At 32.8% G+C, this 23,258-nt stretch overlaps 1 protein-coding gene across 1 annotated transcript; it reads right to left on the reverse strand.

The window, feature by feature from the left end:
• Positions 1-243: 243 nt before the first annotated feature.
• On the reverse strand, positions 244-20,696 carry LOC124373209 (ATP-dependent RNA helicase has1-like). Its single transcript, XM_046831607.1, has 4 exons — positions 20,534-20,696; positions 17,910-18,023; positions 4,297-4,437; positions 244-461 (listed from the first exon to the last, which is right to left on the reverse strand). The coding sequence occupies exons 1-4, from the start codon at positions 20,631-20,633 to the stop codon at positions 244-246; spliced, it is 573 nt and encodes a 190-aa protein (XP_046687563.1). The 5' UTR covers positions 20,634-20,696.
• Positions 20,697-23,258: the final 2,562 nt, after the last annotated feature.

Consider the following 23,258-nt stretch of genomic DNA (forward strand, 5'->3'; position numbering starts at 1 on the left):
TCAAAATTGGTTAACAAAGGATTATAAATCATGTAGGAATTGGTTGGATTATAATGGCTGATTGATTCAAAAGGAATCAACCGTCACCTCTCAGATCTGAAGACTGAGTAATCATTGACTAGGAATGGCACAATAATGAGTCTGTAATATGAAATTTTTAAAAATGCATACCACAATATTTTACTCTTTATTTTGTACATACACTTACCATTCCTCTGCTTGAATTTGAGCGTGTGCATGAGCTCAACAGCAGGTATGAGAAAAGCTAGAGTTTTTCCCAGAACCGGCTTTAGCAGAAGCCACAACGTCGTACCCTGCCAGTTGTAGTGGTATCGTCTTAGCCTGAACGTCAGTCATGTTAGTAAAACCCATCTCCTCTATAGCTCTCAGTGTTTTCTTACATACATGACCATCTAAGGCTGAAAATGGTGCTCCTGTTTCTAATTTTATAGGAACGGGTCCTGAAAAAAATAATCAACTCTTTTCAAATCATGATATTATATATTACAATTTCTGAGATAAAATGTAGCCAATCTTTAAGTTAATAATATGTATGTCTTATGTAAGAATAACTAACGAAAAATCTTCCTATTTATTCATTACAGAACTAAATGTATTATATATTCAAATGTACACTAACAATTAAACATATATTAATTTAGCCATCTAATCATAAAAACATTGAGGCTCAATAAATTTTTATTTTCTGTTGTTATTTTATGTCATTATTACTTATTATTTTATTTTCATTTGTCATTATTACTTTAAATTAATTGTAAACATTGGTACACAAACTATTGGTACACATCATCATGTAAAACATGTTAAAATGTAATAAAACATGTTTAAACCTTCGCAGTTCCCATTTCCCAAAGTCACATCCATAGCCTATCACAGCCCATATTAGTAAATTTACAAGTAAAATATTTAAGTATTTGGGGGTAAAAGATATTGTAGAAAAACTATCCAACAGTTTTATATATATATATATAATATTGCTGTTTTTCATTTACTTCATTTTATTTACTTAACAAGAAGACTACAACGCAAATTACTTTTGAAAACAAAAATAAAAATTCTCAAAGAGGTATTTCAGTTAACAATTTTTGTGTAATTTAAAATATAAAAGTTGTTTGACAATTTTTTTTAAATATCTAATATATTTTCTGGATTTATTTGCAATACCATACGAAAAAACCACAAAAGAGATACCAAATATCATACATTAAACAGTTTTCTAGATCAAAATAAAACATAATATGATAATGCAACCAAAAGTTTAAATTGTACTCATAATAGAAGAGCATGGAAAATAGTTTACTATAAAATGATTATAAGATTATTTTCTATATTTTTCTTATCATTTTATTGAGTATACTTTGTAGAATAAAATACATACATTGATAATACAATTAGTGACCTGAAAATACAATATTAAATATTATCAAAATACAAACGGTTCTTATTAGTTAAAAAAAATTGGCGCTAACTATGCAACTCATTCAAGAATTGCTTAAACCCTACAGGGGTCGCGTCACTGTCTTTTCCACCTTGACTTACGTTTTTTATCTGTAACTAATAAGCCTAGTATTGGTATGCATCCTCCCCCTCTATACCTTCACATAGACTCGCCCGCTAGTGCCGCACGCCCTCCCCCCCCACCACTGAGCCCCTCAGTCAGTCGCTGTGAATTGTTTACTCACCTACTGGTGTTTTCCACTGTGCGCGACTCCTGACGTTAGTTTAAATTTTCGATCTGCTTGTTTTGTGTTATTTTTTATTTCAAAATGGATGACAAGAAGAGGAAAGACTCGAAAATCTTCTATGAAGTGTTGAACGTGAAGAAAGGCATAAAGAAGAAAAAAATTGAAAATCCAGGAGCTATACGGAGACAATTATTTTTAGATGAACCGCCTATTGTGCCAATTGGTGAATTAGACTCAGATGATGATGATCACCTATCTGTGCAGGAAGAAAACACTGATTCAGAGCAGTCTGGTGAAGAGGGGGAAGTTCCTGCGTTAGACATGCAATGTCCAGAGTACAATGGTAAGGACCGTGTAACTAAATGGAAAGTTCATTGCCCGAGACTAAATGTGTGAACTCCTGCTGCCAATTTGGTTCGGGGCTTACCTGGAGTAAGACAAAATTATTAAATCCAGTCAGCTATTTCTGCTTGGAAATTGTACTTCACAAATGAAATTATAGACAACATCGTTACTCATACTAATCAACGTATTAGTAAAGTTTGTCCAAATTACACTCGTGAACGAGACGCTTCTGATACAACTAGAGATGAAATGGAAGCTATTATCGGAGTTCTTTACATGGCAGGTATACTGCGAGCCTCTCACCTGAATCTTTACGATTTATGGTCAAATGATGGTACAGATGTGGAATTTTTTCCGAAACTGCAATAACTTACATAGGTTTAAGTTTCTCATAAGGATTCTGAGATTTGATGACGGAGGCACTAGGAGGCAGAGAAAGAGACTTGACAAGCTTGCACCAATTGAGAGGTGTTTGAGGCCTTGGTTGAAAAATGCAAAATGCTTTTTGCAGTGTCAGAATATTTGACTGTTGATGAGATGCTTGAATCTTTCCGAGGTCGGTGTGGATTTAAACAATTTATAAAAAGCAAGCCTGCCAAGTATGGCATTAAAATCCATGCTTTGAGTTGTGCGAAAATGTTGTACACAATGAACATGGAAATTTATCCTGGGAAGCAGCCACCAGGGCCATTCACATTACACAATTCTGGACTTGCAGTAGTTTTAAGGCTTGTGCAACCTGTAAGTGGCACGGAAGAAATATAACTACCGATAACTGGTACACTTCCATCCCCCTTGCAGAAGCCCTCAAGTGCGACCACATTCTCACTCTAGTGGACACTTTGCGTAAAAATAAAAGAGAGATCCCTCCTCAACTGGTCAACACTACAAATCGAAAAGAATTCAATATTATGTTCGCATTCAAAGAAGATAAAACTCTTCTATCCTACTGCCCAAAAAAGGGGAAATTAGTTTTACTACTTTCTACCATGCATCATAGTGATGAAATTGACCCAGAGTCTGGGAATGCTCAAAAACCTTTTATGTTTAAATTTTACAATTCTACAAAAGGAGGTGTAGACGTTGTAGATGAGTATAAGGCGCGGTACTCTGTAGCCAGAACTAGCAACTGGTGGCCACTCACTGTATTTTTTTAGTCTCCTTAACATTATCGGACTGAACAGTTTAATTATTTATAAGCATAAGAAAGGAGATTTCGACATTTTCAGGAGAGACTTTCTCAAAAATTTGGCCAGGGATCTATGCTATAACCATTTGATAGCTCGTCAAGCAGAAGATGGAATCCCGAGACAGTTGAAGAGGAATATACAACACATCAACACATGTTAGGAATCCAAGAGGGAAATCCAAAGCCAGCAGCAAACATAGAGGGTTGTTGTGGAATCTGGTGTTGGAAAAAGAATCGTAAAAGTAAGACCACATGTCACATTTGCAACAAATACATCTGCAGGGAACATACCGTCTTCTCTTGTTCCAGTGTATTGAAGACAGACATCAAACATCTTCAAGTAGCTAGTGACAGTTTTAGAGCTTATAGGTAGAGAGATGTTTTTACTACAGTAAGTTGTCTTTAGCATTTTTATTTTTTGTATTGTACATTTTTTGTTTACATAGTACATACACTTTTTATATATATATATATATATATATATATATATATTTGCCTTTACAATAACCAGATTTTTAAAAGTTTTATTTAAATAACGATTCTGGTAACAGTTTTACATGACCATTCAATTCATTTATCATTATCACATAAATACACACATATCACATATTATACTAATAAAATGTACAAAAATGTTGTATTTCCATGTTTAGAAATAGTTTTATTAAAATAAATACCTGATTTATATGTTTTTGTGTGCTTTTCAATAACCTGGTGGAATACACGGTACGCGACCCATGACGTAACTTTTCCGACGCGACCTCTGCAGGGTTAAATCAAGTGATAAGTTTTATTAAAAATTCTAATACTATCTAAGATAGTTTAAAATGGGAACATATAGATTTCATTTCTGTCAGAGTTAAAGCCTCATTTGATAGTTAAATATGTTATAGAAGCGAAGACAGTACAGTGACTTGAAATTAGTTCTGGCCAGTAGGAGGATTAAAACATTGTTATAACAGTACAAAAAATTTATATCAGCCCAAATTTGGACATAATTACTTTAAAACTTTTAATTCAAACAAAATTTAAATAATGGACTTTTAACCAACTTACTATCACTATCAACAGCTTCAACTGGGTCTTTTATTTCATTACTTTCATTATTGTTTGTACTATTTGAAGTTCCACCGTCAGCATTCTCACTTGGTTCCGACTGTGATTTCTTCTTCTTTTTTGTCCTTTTCACGTCTAGACCTGAAACAAATTATTTATACAATCATATGTTACAGTAATCCAACAACAACATAAGACAATACTAATCCTTCTACTTACTTTTTATCAGTTATTGTAGGGTTATTCATATTTCCCAGTATTATGTAAAGCCCATTTTCATAAAAAGAACGAAATGACCCTCAAATTGCAAAAAGCCAGCCCCAGGGAACCTCACAGCTCTGGTTGTAATTTTATTCCATAATACCAAATTTGTAAGTGTAAAAGCAGATATTATAGGTTAGTACTGATTTGACATAACCCCATATCACCTCTCTCCCTTATATCAGCAAAAAAGAAAGTAAAATTAATCAGTTTTTTATTTACTACATATTTTTTTTACTTGCATTGACAGTCAGAAGTTGTTAATATTCTTCTGCAAAACTAATGGCTATTGCCTAGCTATAATTCTTAAAAATTATACAACAAAGTTGTAATTTTAACCAAAAAAATAATGTAACCCGAAATTAACATGATTCATGTCACATGATGGTTATTTCCCATAGCATTTTAATATAAAATAGATTTCTAGTGTGAGATAAGAGAATGTCCAATTTCTTCTAAATAAAATGTTATCAGGGAAAAGTACTAAACTTAGTCATAGTCAAACTACTTTATTCTGTAATATGTACAAGGTACAAAGAATAGCGTCACTACAATGAAACTAAATACTAATATTAATTTTAAAATATAAGTAAAAAAATACAATCGTAACATCTTAACAATTTATCTTCAATTCTTCTTTAAATGAATTAATTGGTTTTTGTATTGAAATATTCCTCAAAAGAATATAGAGACAAATTAGTTAAATAATCTTTGACTTCTTTTTTAAATTTTAACAGATTTGTTTCCATTATAAATTTTGTTGGTAAATTATGTAGATATCTAACACCTCTGTAATATGTTTTCTTTTTGTAAAATTCAAGATTGTGTTGATCGACATGTCTATTAAAACGGGTATTATATGTATGTTTATTGGTTTGTAGTATCGGATCAAAAAATTGTTTTTACATAAATTATTGATTCAAATATGTATAAACCATATACTGTCAGAATTCCAAGTTCAGAAAAAATATGTTTAACAGAATCTGTATATCTTAAATTTTTCATGATTCTCAAAGATTTTTTTTGTAGGACCAAAAGCCTATCTAAATTACTTATTGTTGTTGCTCCATAAATGCTTATTCCGTAAGCTAAATGTGAATGGATCAAAGAGAAATATATTAATTTAAGTGTATGTAAATTACTAATTTTTGCCATTTGTCGCAGTGCATATAGACCAGTAGACATCTTCTTAGTAACATGATCTACATGTTTATCCCAAGCTAAATTTTTATCTATTATAAGTCCTAAAAACTTTGTGTGGTCTACTTGTTTAAGTCTGTCATTGTCTAGAAAAATGTCACAGTTTAAATTTGATCTGGATTGCTTTGTAGAAAAAGAAATATAATTAGATTTATCTGAATGTTAATAAGATTATTTTTGTCAAAAAAATCCTTAATCCTACTTAGACCAATATATGACGAGATTTCAATATTCTCAAGCTTCTGACCAGAAAACAAAACATTTGAATCATCAGCATACAGACACACGCCACCATCCAACCCCTCCATCACCCCTGGCAAACCTCCTGTATAACATATAAACAATAGAGGACCCAGGATAGACCCCTGAGGCACACCATGCCGTAGTGTCTGCAGCTGTGATCTATGTGCCCTCACATAATGATTTTTATTGTGAAAAATGGTTTCTTCTATTTCTACATATTGTTTTCTATTTGTTAAATAGGAATCAAACCACGTTTGCTCCTTTCCATATATACCGAAGCTGTTTAATTTCCTTATTAACTTTACATGACTGACACTATCAAATGCTCCCATACATATAATATATGTTAAAGTGTGCATTGTGTCAAATAAATGGTTTTTAATGAGAAATTTTACTTTATTGTCACGTCCGTAACAAACCCCAGTCACGTCCGTAACAATGTTTACATTTTTTTATTTTTTATTTCCAATGTTTTCTGATTAGACATTAATGTTTCCCAGTAGGAAATTTTCTTAAGACTATCACAGATAATTTTAAATTGCATATTTCTCAAATAATTAACAGACTTTTAAACAGTTGTCATACTATGTCAGAACCTAGGTGCTTTTCACGTCACGTCCGTAACACCAACTCTATTAGATATGGCATTAAAACAAATAATGTTATGTATTTTATATTCAGGATGAAAAATTGTATACACATTTGTCCTATCTGCTTGGTATTAAATATTTATAGAAAAAAAAAACTTTAATTTTTATTCTAATGAGAAGGTGTGTAACTGTCACGTCCGCAACAAAAGAATGGCTGTCTGGTTAAGATCTAAAAATATCCCTATTACTTTTTCTCTTTTATCAACTGAGTCAATAATGGACTGGATAAATTTTATACCGGCCGTTATTGTTGATTTTCCACGACGAAAGCCATGTTGTTGTTTGTCCAACAGTTCATTAGACTCTAGGTGTTTTAAAAGCTGATCATAAACCACTTTTTCGAATATTTTAGAAAAAATTGGGAGCAATGACACTGGCCTATAGCATGCTGGATCAGTCACATTACCTTTTTTAAAGAGAGGAATCACTTTGGCAACTTTTAAAATATCAGGAAATATTCCTGAAATTAAAGAAGAATTGATTACATGGACAAGAGGTTTTTAAAATAAAGTTAACAGATTTTTTCACAATATCAATTGGTATATCATCGTGCCCCACAGAAAACTTAGTTTTAAATGACAAAACAATTGTTTTTAATAACTGATACTCAGACACCGGTTGAAATCTGAAACATGGCCGAGCACAGGTCATGTGCTCACTATTGGTATAAATAGAGTTGAGCTGAGGTATGTTAGGTAATACTAGCAAGTCAACGGCTGTCACAAGAAAATCATTAAAAGTGTTTCCTACAGTAACAGGATTAGTTATTAATTTTCCATTTGCAATAATACTTTTGTTATGATTTACATTGGATTGTTTATTTACCTCATATTTAATTATTTTCCAAGTTGTTTTTTGGTTTGTTGTCAGAGTATAGAATTTTATCATCGAAGTATTTTTGTTTATTTCTATTCATGCACTCTTTCAGTACATTTTTCTTTTCTTTTATGACTAACTTCAAATTTGTGTTTTTGGAAATTCTAAATTGTTTCTCAAGTTCAACTAATTCATTCTTTTTAATTTGTACATCATCTGTAATCCATTTTTGTCCTAAGAAATGTTTTACAGTTTGACTAATTTTAGGAAAATGTATTTCGAAAATATAACTAAAAATACTATGAAATTGTTGATATTTCATATCTACTGGTGATTGATAAACTTCTATCCATGTCTCCTTTGCTATATCTCGCAAAAATGTTTCAGTGTTATTTAAAGTAAATCTTCTGCATAGTTTTTTTATATTCATTTTACTTGAATCAACACAATTTAATTCTAAAAATTCTAGAAGTTGACCATCATGATCGGATATTTGAGTTATGAAACCTGATATATTTAATTTTGTACAATCTATATTCGTAATAAAGTTATCAATGGCTGTCTGAGAATCAGCTGTAACTCTAGTTGGGAAGTCCACCAAATATGTCATATTATACACTATTTAATATATTACTAAATTTTAGTGTAAATTATATCTTTTTTTAATACGTTTATGTTTATATCTCCAGCCAAAATCACATTTTTGAATTTATGACATAGTATATTACACAATATATCTAAGTTATTTAAAAATTTGTCTACTAGACAGTGTTGGGGTGATCTATATAAAACTGCCAATACAAAAGAAAATTGATCTATAGTTATTTCAGACAGGCAGCACTCAAATTCTTTTTCTCCTAAGAGAGCTTCAACTGCTGGTAATTTAATACATCTATATGCTCTTTAGCCAATATTAGCACTCCACCTCCAGATGAATGAGATCTCACAAAAGACGAGCAAATGTTGTACTGAGGAATGTGTAACCCAACCAATTCTGCTGCTGTCAATTTATGTTCAGTTAGTGCTAAGATATTTGCTTGTATTTCCTCTAAATTTATATTTAACATATTTAAGTGGGATGACGATGTTGAACATTTTGATGAAAAATAGAAAACTTGGATGATGATTGACAGCTCCTTGCCTTAGTAATGCCTACTATCTTGAGAAAAATCATGTAAACTTTCAGTTGATGAGGGCAGGTGCTGTATGTTGTCATGAAAATTGCTAATGTTATTTGTATTTGTTGTATTGTTATTTTTGTAAAACTGAACCTTTGATATTATTTTTCTCTGCTCTATTTTACTGGGCTCTTCTGCAATTGATTTGCTAAAAAAGGTGACAGTGGTGACATTAATGAAGGTTGTGTTGACAAGTGACTACATTGCTCATGGAGTTGTTGTTGTTCTGGATATTAGAGATTCTATGTGTGGTTGAATTGTCTTGTGTGTTTTGTGTTACTCTGAGCACAGCAATGATCTTTGTTCACATTTTGTCTTATCAACTTAGCTAGTAAAGCTTTACCTCTTCTATTAAAATGAAAGCCATGATTTGTATAGTAGTTAGGCTGAATGGTTGACAAATCTATAAAACCTCTGATATTAGATGTTGACATACATTTATATAGTTTTGCATTTACACAGTGAATAGCAAAGTTTTCTTTAGGCCTATCAAAACGGAATGGAATGCTTAGAATATGTACATTTGTTTTAGATGCTACATTTACTATTTTATCTAACTTAAAACTATTTACAAGTAATTCATGATCCTTGACTCGATCACAGTCATTGCTTCCACAGAGAAATATTGCATGGTCTTCAGCTGTAAAATTAGACGTCATCTCCACCAAATTTTGAGCAACATAGTTTAAAATTTGCTCCTGGATTTGTGACAACTTCCACAGTGAAACTCTCTCCCCCAGTTCTTCTTCCAGAAGTGGTGACATATGCTTCCCATGACTATCTGCCACAAACAGCAATCTGGGCTTCTTGGTTTTTGTTGACCTCGAGTTTGTTGGCTGGTTATATTTTTCCAGTATTTCCTGTCATTGTTGCCTGTGATCTTTTTATCTCAGAAGTACTCTCCTCTACTTCCGACTCGCTTAATGCTTGAAATTTATTTTTACACACTATAGGTTGTTCTGGCTTTAGTAATGGCAAACTTCTTCGGACATCTTTATTTTTAGTTTGTACTTTCACAATAGTGGAGTAAAGCTCACTTGCATTATTTACATTAATACTTTCTTTTTGTTTTCTATCATTTTGTAATTTAATTATAAATTCTTCTCTTTCTATAAGTAGGGTTTCTAAGCTGGTTATCTGTTTGCGGAGATTCTTTTTCTGCACATCTTGATACCTCCAACTGCTTACCCATTTCAGTCACTATCAAATTTGCACTTTCTAGTTCATTCCTTAGCTCCTGATTCAGCTGCAATAAATCTTCATTGATGTTGTCCGTGTCATCTAGTGCTGCCTCTTCAATTTCCTGCTCATTATAACTCTTTTCGTTTTTATTTTCCTTATGTAAAATAGTCTGCTGATCCGATACTGAGCATCTATTACAAATACAATCTATTACGATACTTACAATACAAATAATTTATTACAAGCGTGGTAAATATTAGTTAAAACTGAATATACTGTAATAAAAAATTAATTCAATTTATTTATTCCGGATTGATAACAATCTGCGGGGCAATAGAGAGTTTTGTCATCATATGTGTGTAACAGCCGTCTATACCACGTGGGATTTACCGTAATATGTGTGGGAAGGGTTAATTAATGACAGTTAATATTAAATAAATGAGTTTCTTAATTGTTTGTATTCTTAGTATTAAATTTTAAATAACTTAGTAAAAAGTTAATGTAATGAATACTAAACAGATTAAACGTGGAAAGAACTTTTGGCCCGCAATGATGGTTTGAACAGACCAAGGAGGTTCAATCAAAGAACGACAATGTCTGATAGTTGAAGTTCAGACGAAGTCTAATTGATCTGACAGAAAGAAAATATTAAAACATTTATTTGTCAACTTTTAAAGTTTGTTTGGACTGTTTTGGCCTTTTCTTTAAGATAATATAAGGCTGCCTGTAAACAAATTTCATGTTGGTAGTGCCGATTACATTACTCGAACAGTTTGTTTTTAATTAACAAAACTGTTCTGCAGAGGAGTGTGTACAGCCTTACGTGGAAAAAGGAAAAGAAACAAGGTTTTTTTTAAATTGGAAGAAAATTCTCCCTATTTATGGATTTGTAAACATAGATAAATAAATACTAATATAGTATATTAGTATATTGTATATTATACACACATTTTATGAACAAAATATATGATTATTTTTCTCCGTAACATTAAAAAAATTACTTATTGCATTTTCCTGCTTTTTTAAAATAAACAAAGCAAAAAACATAAATATAATTATTGGTAGTGAATAAACAGTCATATTTGTTATTGAACAATGATATAGGAGCTATGTTCAAAAAATATAGCAATTTTTGTTTATTTTTTCAAAAATTATTTATTTTACTCATCAATCTCAATTTTGTCTCCTTGAAAGTAATCCCCATTAGATATTATACACTTGTGTAAACGTTTCTTCCAATCCTCAAAGCATTTCAAAAAGTTGTTTTTTGTGATCTTATTCAGCTCTTTCTTTGATGCCATCTTTATCTTGTCAATCGTAGCGTAGTGTAGTCATTTCTTGAATCTCTTCAGTTTTAGGAACAAGAAAAAGTCACAGGGAGCCAAATCTGGAGAATATGGTAGCTGCGGCATCATTAATATGTTTAATTTGGCCAAAAAACTGTGCATAATTTGTAGATAATAGTCCTTATTGACAGTAATACCCTGTGGCAAGAACTCATGATGCACCACACCCCTGCATTCGAAAAAAAAACTGTAGGCAAAACTTTTACATTCAACCTTTTTTGCTTGTGTGGCAGCTTCCATTGGGATGATTGAGCTTTGGTATTTATGTTATAACCATAAACCTATGATTCATCACCGGTTATGATCCTCTGGAGCAAATTTAGGTCAACGCGGACAGAGTCTAACAGCTTATTAGCAATGGTAATGCGCTGCTGTTTTTGGTCGAAATTGAGCAATTTTTCTATTAATTTCACGGTGACCCATAGATACACAAATTATTAATAAAAATCGATTGGCACGAGCAAATCGATATGTTCAGGCCCTCGGCACCAAAGACCTGACGGTGATTAGACGATTGGCCAATTCTATTTTCTTCACTTCATCAATGTTTTCATCCGTTCTTCACGTGTTCGGGGCGTCCAGCATGCTGCTCGCCGTTCACATCTTCTCGGCCGTCTGAAAACGTTTTTTACCATCGATAAGCGTTGCTTCGATCCAAGGTACCTTCTTCATAAGCCACAGTCAATATTCGGAGTCATGCAGAAACTGCTCTGACCTACCAAAATTACCCACAATATCTGTCCTTCAAGACAAGGTTAACCAGTCACTTGACCTAGCACCTATAACCTCATCTGGTCCACAAAACAAAACATCCAATAACTCAATTACAGCCCTGGAAAACAGTCCTTATTGAAAATGATCTTTTACAAAACTCCAGTTAGTGAAGAGGAATAAGCTGACAATGGCTACTACAATAGGTTCGGCATTACTGGAAGAAAACAATTAAAGGAACAAAATATCTATTTTAGAAAGCAAGTTGACAAGTACCCAGTGCAAGCTATCTAGTAGTGAGGCTAAGATTGAAGAACTGACTGAAGAAGAAGATAAATACAATAGAAGAATTGAATCTCTGACCCGAGACTTAGCAGAGCTACAAAGTCAAATTCAAAAAGAAAAGCAAAAGAACTTGGAAATCCAAAATATCTTTGAAGACTATGATCAAAAAGCAGGAACATCTAATTGAAGACCAATCCATTAAAATAAAAAATCTTGAAACACAAATCTCTCTTCTTAAACACAAATGCAATACACCTAAAAGATAGTGGCAAACTGGAAACTAGAAGTAAGGTAGAAACTGGGACTCAAACCGCAGAATGTCTTGCATCACCAGAGGACAAAACTTAAAACCCCACCAAACATTGTATTGGAGTTGGCCCAGATGAAATTCCAGACAAGATAGTTTTGGAGACCACAATTTACACGCCTTAATGATCAGCTTAACTCCCAGCCCAATGTTTCACAAAGACCTGTTCTTCATGAACATAGTACTCAAACTGCAACAATTCCAACACAGACAACTTCAAGGTACCCAAAATCCACTCCAAAAACGTTTGTTAACAGCTCACTTCATAGTACAAGGAAAATTCAACAAAAACAAATTAACCACATGAGTATCTCACTTCAAACAGCAAAAATATGCTGCCAGCCAAATAAAAAACCATCCCATTCCTTGTAATAACTTCCAGACATTGGACACACTTAAGTTCGACACAGCAAACCTACAACCAAGAATTGTTGAAGATAACCTCTTACCTTTAAGTAAAGAGACACCACCCTTGGAGAAAAGACCACCTTACACTGCAACCAAACTTGGGCCCAAAGAAACAATAGAAGAATTCTACAACACAAACATTGAGCAATTTAAAGCTAAATATCTAATAAACCACTCCAATAACAACTCTTCTCATTCTTTTTTATTGAATGGCAGCCACAGAAAGGAGAGAACTTGACCCCCAACGCAGTAAAGAAGAAGTCATTTAAAAGGGAAACTGGCTAATACTACATCAAAATGTGCAAGAGGTAAGGAACAAAGTAGACAGATTATCTCATCTACTTCAAGACATTCAACCTGACATAGTCATCTTGAGTGAGCATGGGTCTGAAGTCTGAACTCTTAGAGAATACTAAACTCCCAGAATACTCCCTCAAAGCACACTTTTGCAGGAAAGAAACCAGAAAAGGAGGGGTTGCAATATATGTAAAAGACTCACTACAACAAAAAACAGAGCCACTGGAGATATCGCATCATTGCAAGGAACTCGTATTTATTTGAGGTGGCAATGCTCAGAATAGCGGTCGGAAAACAACACCTTTACGTCTCTGGCATATATAGATCTCCAAGCGAAAAGTTGAATGAAGCCTTAGACATTCTTTCTAACATCATCGAAGAAACTAAGGCTGAAAAACCACTCGATAATCATTATGGGTGATATAAACGTAAACAGCCTAGTGCCAAATAATGAATCACGAAAAACTTGAAGAAACACTGGCCAGCCATAACATGATGAGATTGCCTCTACCCCCAACCAGAATCACTTACAACTCCACCTCCTCCATAGACTGTATATGCTCAAACCTATCTGCATCCAACATCAATGCCACAGTAAATACACACAGGCTTGTCAGACCACACCGCACAATTGAGTAAAATATCTCTTGAAGCACAGAAAACAGAAACCTCTAGTCTTATTCAACGACAAATGAAAAAGGACAATCTTGACACTCTAAAAACTTTACTGCACAATGAGGACTGGGCTGGAGTATTTGGAGCCCAAAATGCTGAAGACGCATACAATGTCTTCTTAAAATACTCTGGCAATATACATTGATGCAGCTTGCCCTAAAAAGAAAACCAGAAATAAGAAGAAAACAAATTTTAACCATAAAGACGGTGAAGCTCTTACACTGAAAGAAACTTATCTTCAATGCCTTAGAAAGTACCAGACTACAGGAAGTGACCTGCATAAAACAGACACAGCCCTTGCTAAGAAAAACTATAATCTTAGACTAAAAATGCTAAAACGTCAGGCATCATCTAACTGTATAAACAGAGCTGACAATAAATCAAAAGCAATCTGGCAAATAGTAAACAGTGAAAGGAAGAGTGCAGAACAAGGCAAAGAGCAGCTGAAACTGAAGATAAATGGAAAAGAAACAACCAATCCAAATGAAAATCGCTGAACATTTCAATGAATTCTTCACCAAAGTTGCACAGCAAACGTTGGACATCAATAATCAGCACCAAAAAGGTCAACAGCTAACACTCCATGTAGCAAATTGCAGGCTCAGCCAACTTCACAACACCACTACAGAAGAAGTACAAATTATGATTAAAAGCATGAAGTCTAAAACCTCAGCAGGGCTTGAATGAAGTATCATCAAAGTTACTTAAACACTGCAGTGAAGCCCTTACAACCCCCTTGGTCAGCATCATAAATAAGTCACTATCATCGGGACTCTTTCCATCCGCCTTGAAAGTTGCAAAAGTATATCCTAAGCATAAAAGTAATTGCCAAAAGACACCTAGCAACTATAGACCAATTTCCACTGATCTCCACCTTTTCCAAAGTAATAGAAAAAGTTGTATTAAAGAGACTGATGGACTACCTTAAACAACAAAACTTGCTAACTAATAGTCAGCATGGGTTTGTGAAAGGCAGATCCACAACAACTGCAATTGCTGAGCTGGCAGAGTTCATTTGCGATCAACTGGAAGCAGGAAAGCTTGTGGACTGGCATAATGCTTGACTTCAGCAAAGCCTTTGATTGCCTGGGACAACAACCTCATCCTGCAAAAACTTCAAAGCCTGGGTATTAGTGGCTCTGCTTACAGGTGGTTTAAAAGCTATTTGGAAGAACGCACCCAAGTGGTGGAGATAAGACATCATAGCAAAGGGATAATACAAAACATCAGATCCAAACCGTTACCTGTAAGCCGAGGAGTTCCACAAGGATCAGTCCTAGGCCCTGTACTGTTTATCTTATTTACCAATGACATGCCTCATCTTTTTAAATGCCTACTGTTCTACTTTAATGTACGCCTATGATACTACTCTTCTGCTCACTGGGAGCTCTGCAGAAGAGCTAGCAATTGACTCATATACTGCACTAAATATGGCATACCAGTACTGCCACTCAAACGACCTAGTAGTCAATATGACCAAGACCAAACAACTAGCATTCGGTAGAAGACGAGATGAAATTGCAGCCCTACCAGAAGTTGACATGCAACCCAAGGCAACATTTCTTGGCGTAACAATTGATGAAACTCTTTCATGGACTCAACATGTTGACAACCTTTGCAGGAAACTAAACACCAGCCTCTTTGTTATCAAAAGAATTTACCACATTAGTGATTTAATCACTGCAAAGACAACTTATTATGCCCTTTTTGAATCACATCTGAGGTACAGCATTGCTATATGGGGAGGCAACCACAGTCACTAACCTACAGAGACTTCTCCTGATACAGAAGAAAGTAATAAGAACTCTTAAAGGCCTAGGACCCAAGGAAAGCTGTCGTGAAGGTTTTCAAGGATCTTCGCATCTTGACAGTTGTGGCCCTCTACATCCAGGAAGTAATTATGTTTGCTGACATGAATGAACTCCCTCGGGGAACAGATGTACACCAGTACAACACTCGACATGCTGACAACTACATCTTGCCAGCAAACCATTTATCACTGTACGGGAGGAAGCCATCGTACATGGGACGCAAGCTCTACAACCTGCTGCCAACCGAGATAAAGGCTCAGAAGGGCAAGAAACTGAGGATGGCACTGAATAGATGGCTGGTGACCAGGCCATTCTACAAGCTGGAAGAATATCTACAAGGACACATGACCATCTTAGACATCAAGACTGCTCAATTCAACTTATTTATTTTGTAAATTTTAAACTTTAACATTGTATTATTGACGCCAATATATTTCTCTATGAAATTTTGTAAATAAAGAGATTTTGACTTTGCATCCACTCACTTAATTTCGTTTTTTAACACAATTTGATACAGATTAATTGATCTAATTCTTCAAAACCGAAGAATGAGCCGTGACACGTAAAAGCAAATCAGCTGCCAACAATTACTGAAACATTCAAAAATAGCCGAACTTGTTGGCATACGTCCGACACATGTTGTACCAACATAATGCCAAAAATTAAAGAAACGAATATACATAACCCGAGGAAATTAAAACGTCACAATATTTTTTTAACAGACCTCATATACTATCACGTAATAGCATATCAGTATTAACACACATATGTGCTACGGAAAAAGTGGATTTTATTAAACATGCGAGAGATCGCACTCACTTCCTGGACGCGAGAGGTCGCGCGACGGCAAATTGCTCACGCTCGTATTTTACTCAAATTGCAGCTTTAATTTGGTGAGAAAAGTTAAAAAAAAACTGTGTGTTGTCTCTATTACAGTCTTTCAGTATATACTAATAAAAGTAATTGGGCACTTAAGTTATAACAAAGAGAAAATATTATTATGATACACTGTATATTTGATTCGGAATTGGTGACTTTTTGGTACGAAAAAGGTCGCGTAATCGTGAGTGAGCAATTTGCCGCAATAATATAAATTAGGCTTTTAAATTAAACATATTATTACCATAAAGTATTTTATTATGAGGAAGAAATAAATTTTATAATATGTATATTTTCTTAAAACAAAACAAATTGCCTCAAAAACGTTATAATATAATAATAAATCAATATTTAGGCAAAAGATTACTAATTCAATAAAATATTATGTACAAATGAAGAAACCTATTTTATATAAAAGAAAAATTATAAATTTTAACGAAAAATTAAAATTTCTTTCTAAGTTTCATAAAAAGTTAAAATATAAAAACCCCTACATTTTGTTTACTAATTTTGTTTCAGTGGACATTATCGTCTAAGCTAACTGAAGAACTGTGTATGTATTCGAAAACATTACAAAAAACACAAAACATTAAAATATTGAAGATTTAGAAATATTTCCAATATTCGCAGATTTAACATATGCACTACGGGAGAGATCGCGCGAAGGCATATTGCCGCGGCAGGTGCAGAGCTACAACAAAAATTCCACCACTCGCAAACAAAGCCGGCGACAGATTAACGGTTGTCAAGGTCAGGCGCAGGGATGTACTGGGAGGGATAAAACGAGACCCTGTTATCCTGGGGCATCACTGCAAACGAAAATATAAAGAAATCAAAAAAGCGCGGCAAACTGCCGCGGGCGCGATCTCTCGCGTGTTAAGACACTTTTCTAATGTCGTCCAAAAATATTGTCTAACTATTTTTCTAAACAGAGCTCTAAATATTGTGAAGAGTATTAAATGTATCAACAAATATCATATGTTTAAGGCATATACAAATCTTTTAGTACGAATTTGTCATCTCATGTGAATTTTTATGTAAAAAGATTCTATTTGGTATTATAATGTAACAAAATTTAATGTTTTTCAATTAACATACAATAAAATATTTTTTAATAGTGCATACAAAACGTAATAAATTATAAAAAGTTTAAAATAGGCTTTTGCGGGTAACAATTACTTCAGCTATTCAGGTGCTGGCAGTAACAGGTCTGGGTACCGGTGTCCAAAGAGTTTAAGTAACTGTTGTTCAACAAAAGTTTATTAAATTATTTTGTTAAATAGGCTACAAAATCCATTCTTTTAAATACAAGAAGTAAAGAATTATGTATGAAAGCTCTTTTTATCTCAAAGAAAATAACTTACATTTCTCATCCGTTTCTTCTGGTTTTTCTTTTCTTTTACTTCCATTGACATTACTAGATGTAATCTGTTTTGAACAGACAGTAGGAGATTCAATGACACCAGGGTCTGAGGAATCTGAATGGACAAAAAAAGACAATACAAAATAAATGCAAATCTATTACATCTAATACACAGCCTACATTCAAACATACGTATCTTCAGATAATTTTTTTACATTCACATTTCTTTTAATTATTTTTCCTCTGTTTTCGCGCCGAAAAAATTGTTATGAGAAACAATTCATTAAGCCCAGCTGTTACTGAAACAACAGTATCCCGGGTAAAAGGTTATCATTGAATTAACTGTTACTGACACTAATACTGCAGATCTGTACTGGAAGCAGTATAAGTGGCCACCAACACAATCAAATCATGATTATTGCTTATAAATATCGATAGTATAGAATAACATGTTTGACCTATAGATATTCATAATTAATCATTACCAGCTGTTTTTATTTCATTTGCGTACAGAGTAGGCTAGTGACATCATTTCCAACTGTTTTTATTTAATTTATGTTCCAAGTAGACTATAGACGTCATTGCCAACTGTTTTTATTTCATTTATGTACTAAGTAGGCTAAAGATGTCTTTGCTAGCTGTTTTTATTTCATCGCGATAAACATGCAGTTTATGTCTTAAAATGTATTTTTTAACATTGAACAATGTTTTAAATGGTTACAAGGTAAAGGACCTTGCTCCTGAATGTTCAGTTTGTAGTGAGGAGATGAAAAACTAGAATAAAAGTTGGGAACTCAAATAGTGGTACTTTGGGATTACACCGACCACACCACACATGAAGAACACAAAAATATAAATTTATAGAAACAAACATGATAGAACGAAAAAACAACTCTTTAATTACAAAATTACAAACTTTACAACGATTATCAATTGTTAATGGGGTCAGATTCCGTTATATGCCCCCAACGATTAACCTTGCTGATGGCCGGAGGCACTCGCATTTTGGGTGGCAGAGTGTAATCAAGAATAAAAACAAGTTTTTTGTGTTTTTTTCAATAATGAGTTTAGTTTTTGTTTGGTTTTTGTTGAATTTTTGTGTTTGGAGAAATGTAAGGGTAAAAACACAAAACTACAACAAAGTGACGCACCAGCTGAATGGGCGGCGAGACTCTGCAATCATGTTATCTACTAGACCGCTCGACTTTGACCTGTCTGAGGATGGGGAGGGGTTTGCGATAAGACAATTCCTGTGTTATATTGACGAAATATTGTTCTACGCTAATCTAGTAATCAGTAGAAGCAAAATGTCAAATAACGATTCATGTCTGGGTGTGGTCGGTATAATCCCAAAGTACCCAAATAGTATTTCACTGCAAGAAAAGTTTAAAAAAAACAAAGTATCAAAAAACAAACTTGAGAAGACTTTTTAACATTCTAAATTTGGTATTACGAATATATTGAAAAACGTGTCCTATTTTAGTTGGAACCAAACAAAATAAAACTTTTTAATAATTGAATATAGTTTTGAAGGCATTGGTACTTGCAGAAATACCATTTCAGATTGGTTAAAGTAATCGTAAGTACTACACTGCTCAAACATAGCTTAAATCAAGTTTAGTTATTTTATATAATCTGAAACGAATAAAATTCTTTTACATATAAAAGTATAGCTTCACTATAATACGATTTTAAAAGCCTAGAGAACGTAATTCAGTTCATCATTATTGACCTAAAGTAATTCAAAGTAGGCTAAAATTGTATTTGATATGTGACTAATGGCAACTTAAGTAGAATGACAATGTAAGGGTGTCCTTGTTTCACAAGGAGTCAGGCACGTTTATCCTTGAAAATAGTAAAGGGTAGCCCTAAGTAAATTTTATTGTTTTGTTTGAAAAATTCATAAGTAGCCTAGATAGCATCGTTTGTTATTTATCGTTAATATTTTAATTTTTAAATTAAAACCAGCAGAACTATATTGTTATTTGAAATACCTATTATGTAATTTGGCCTGAAATTTTGTTTTCAGGATTTTTAAATGGTCATGAATATCGAAGATTCGATAATCATGGTTTGATTGTGTTCGTAGCTGCTTATTATACTGCGGCCAGCAAATGCTGTAGTTATGCACACTGCAACGAGGATTCTTTACTCATGAATATTGATGATTCGATATTATTGATCACTCGAGTGTTAAATGCATATTAGGCTGTACTTCAGCCAATTCCATTTGAGTATTGGGTCCTTATCATATACTCCTGCTCAAATAATAAATGACTTCAATCTTTAGAATGATTTATTCTGTTAAATGGTGTTTGTTTTTGAATCAAAACTCAACACAACCTATTAACGTCTACTTTCTACCATATATATGTAAAGATTAGTAAAGGAACTCTCTGCTATGACAGTTGCTCAGTGCTGATAGGTTAAAAAGTAACATTTAATGTTTGAAAATGGCAAACGTTAAAGTGATTTAATTCAAATTTGGAGGGTTTAATGCAAGTGCATTCAATGAGATTTCAGTATTATCCTAAATACTAAAACACTTTCACCTTCTGACAAAAACAAATTACTAGCCTATCCAAATGCGCTAGACATGGTAAACATAACCTTACTAATACTCACGTGCATCTTCAGCTAATTCCTGTTTTAACTTCAGTAGTTTCAATTTCTTCTTTTCTCTACTTCTGATTTTTCTCATTAAAATTCTTTCCTGGAGCAACATTGTTTTAAAACTACGATAACTTTCTTCTACCACAAACAATAGAAATTTCCACTTATTAACCAACCTTAAATCAACTAACAACTAGGGGCCTACTTGAATTGAATTGATACTATCTTTGCAGACGAGTGGCGACTGACGACTGACGAACCATAATGGGTTTTTTTTGTCTTCTGGTTTTGCTCTAAAGTGCCTCGAAATAACATACAGCTTCGTGTTCTCCGTATTGTGTTTCAATTAAAATTTTTACCTATTGCAAATGGAATAGATTTAAATTAATTCTTAATATTTGTTAATTTGAAAAAAGGATTATGATGACCAAGGAAGTGAATATAAGGGCAAGGCTTCTGTTTATGGCCAGGTGTCCATCAGGTCAACTTTCTAATCCGAAAATATATGTACCTTGTTTTTTTTTTATTACATTGCAACACCTACTAGGAAAGGTAGACATTGTGTGCCAGTGTGAAAGGAATCATTTCTATGTTTTAAATATCTTTTTTTATTTAAAAAATAAGTTATGCAAGTACCTTATACATGTTCAAACCATTGGTTTTAAGAACATAATTTATGTCATAGTTCGGATCTTTAAACTTACCTGATATTAGTTGAAAACATTCTTTTGTGGCATATTCTTAATTTGGGCATTGTATGACTACATGGTTAATTGTGTATTCTACATCCAAATTACAGTTAAACGTAATGGTATTTTAAAAAATGCATTGCATACAACTTATTTGTTTATTATAATAGGCATGTTAATTTATTTATTTTGTTTGTAGGCACTCCCGTTTTCAAGGGAGAAATTTTTGATGATTTCTTTCCTTGACAGTTTACTATTTTTAAACCAAGGAACACGACTTACCTTTTTACAAACTGTTTGTATCCGTGCGCATTCTTAGTTGATTCAAATTACTTAATAATCTTCTATACCCTTTCTTTCATTTTTTTTATACTTTAAAGTCCTTAAAAGGAACAGTCATTTCTACAACTTTCACACCTGCCGTTATTGCTTCTTAAGCTTAGTAATATAATAAAATGTATTTATCTCTTAAAGAGGATTTACAACAAATACATATGATAAAGATATTTTACAATGTGTAACACATATTGCATTTAACAAAGAATATTAACGATTCATAGTTAACAGAACACTATCCTGTATTAAAAGGGACAAACAATGTAGGATTCCTCCAAGACAAGCCTGTTCGGAGGATTCTTACATCATAATATAAGTAATTTTGAGCAGGAAAAGTAAATTAAGTTAAAACACATGACAAGTTGGGGTGGAACTTTTAAAGTGCATATAGATAAACTAAGAATATCACAAAATAAACTTATACGCGTCATAGCAAGTAAAAGCTTCAGAGAGAGTTCTTTTCCTCTTTATTCGCAACTAAAAATTTTGCCAATACAACATCTTTATGTTTTTTAAAGTTTTGAGGGAGTTTTACTTGAGAAGTGGTAATAGAGGTAACAATTTAATTTATTCTACCAGAAGTATAAATCTTAAACTGTTTAGGTTACCAAAAGTCAATAAATCACAATTATTCAGACAATCCTTTTCCTACACTGGTCCAAAAATATTTAATCAGTTGCCTTTGCACATTAAGCAGATAGAAAACTTTATGGCATTCTGTGCACAAGTAAAAAAAGTGGCTTTTTAGAAAACCAGAATTAAGTTGTTTATTTAGAATACTATCATAACTATATCAGTAAATTTTTGACATGTTAATAACTGTATAATTTAATATATTTTAATAAGAAAATAAGTAAAATTAGTGTAAATAATTAACTATTAGTGTAATATAATAATTAGAATAGAATAGAATAGAATTTATTTTTGAAAATATTACAATAACATTATATACATTGGTATACACAATGTAATACATCAATAAAGTAACCTAAACAACCAAATGTATACACAATGTACAAACTTAATGAGCAAACTTAAATAAAAATGTAACATTCTTGTAAATAAAATTAAAACAAAAACACTCGTAAATTAAAAGAAATATTTTCAAAAATAACTAGGGCCTCTAGAGGCAAGTGCCTGTGGAGAGGTTCCTTTTATTACAAAAGTATTTTTTAGCTCAAAGAAAATTTCAATAAAACTTTGATTTTTTTATAAGCTCCTAAAAAAAATTGATTAAAAGTGTGCTGCTGCAGTTACAAAGCAAATGAAAATCCACTTAAATAAATTCAAACTAAAATTTACTGTTACTTTCTTTAATTAACTAGGAATCTATGCAGAGAAAGAAAATCTAATTTATCAAAACCCAATAACCACTTCTTTAATGTTTTTGAAAATAACTTTATATTCTCACAACTAATAATTGAAGAAATTATACTAAACATTTTAGGTCCCAAAAAACAATAACTATTTGAAAAAATGCTAAGTTAGGCTTTGGAACTGGTATTGGTTCTTGCTTTCTTAATTTGTTTTTGTAACTATTTTTTAACTCTGGTAAATTGCCACTTATGACATAAAATATTTTTAAAACTTTATAAACAAACATATATTTAAGGGGAAGAATATTTAAATCAACAAAAAGAGGAAAAGATTTCTCCATTCTTCGTTTTCGTTTAATCAACCTTATGAATTTCTTTTGTTGAGTTAGAAGTGGC

Source organism: Homalodisca vitripennis, unplaced genomic scaffold, assembly GCF_021130785.1.
Source record: "Homalodisca vitripennis isolate AUS2020 unplaced genomic scaffold, UT_GWSS_2.1 ScUCBcl_5070;HRSCAF=11614, whole genome shotgun sequence".
Classification (NCBI taxonomy): Eukaryota; Metazoa; Arthropoda; class Insecta; order Hemiptera; family Cicadellidae; genus Homalodisca; species Homalodisca vitripennis.

Excerpts from the sequence above, each read along its gene's own strand:
- LOC124373209 (XM_046831607.1), bottom strand. The coding sequence starts at position 20,633 with ATGTTGCTCCAGGAAAGAATTTTAATGAGAAAAATCAGAAGTAGAGAA. Across the intron at positions 4,438-17,909 it reads AGAAGAAACGGATGAGAAAT|GTCTAGACGTGAAAAGGACA; the intron begins GTAAGTTATTTT and ends AATTTGTTTCAG. Across the intron at positions 462-4,296 it reads TGAAGCTGTTGATAGTGATA|GACCCGTTCCTATAAAATTA; the intron begins GTAAGTTGGTTA and ends TATTTTTTTCAG.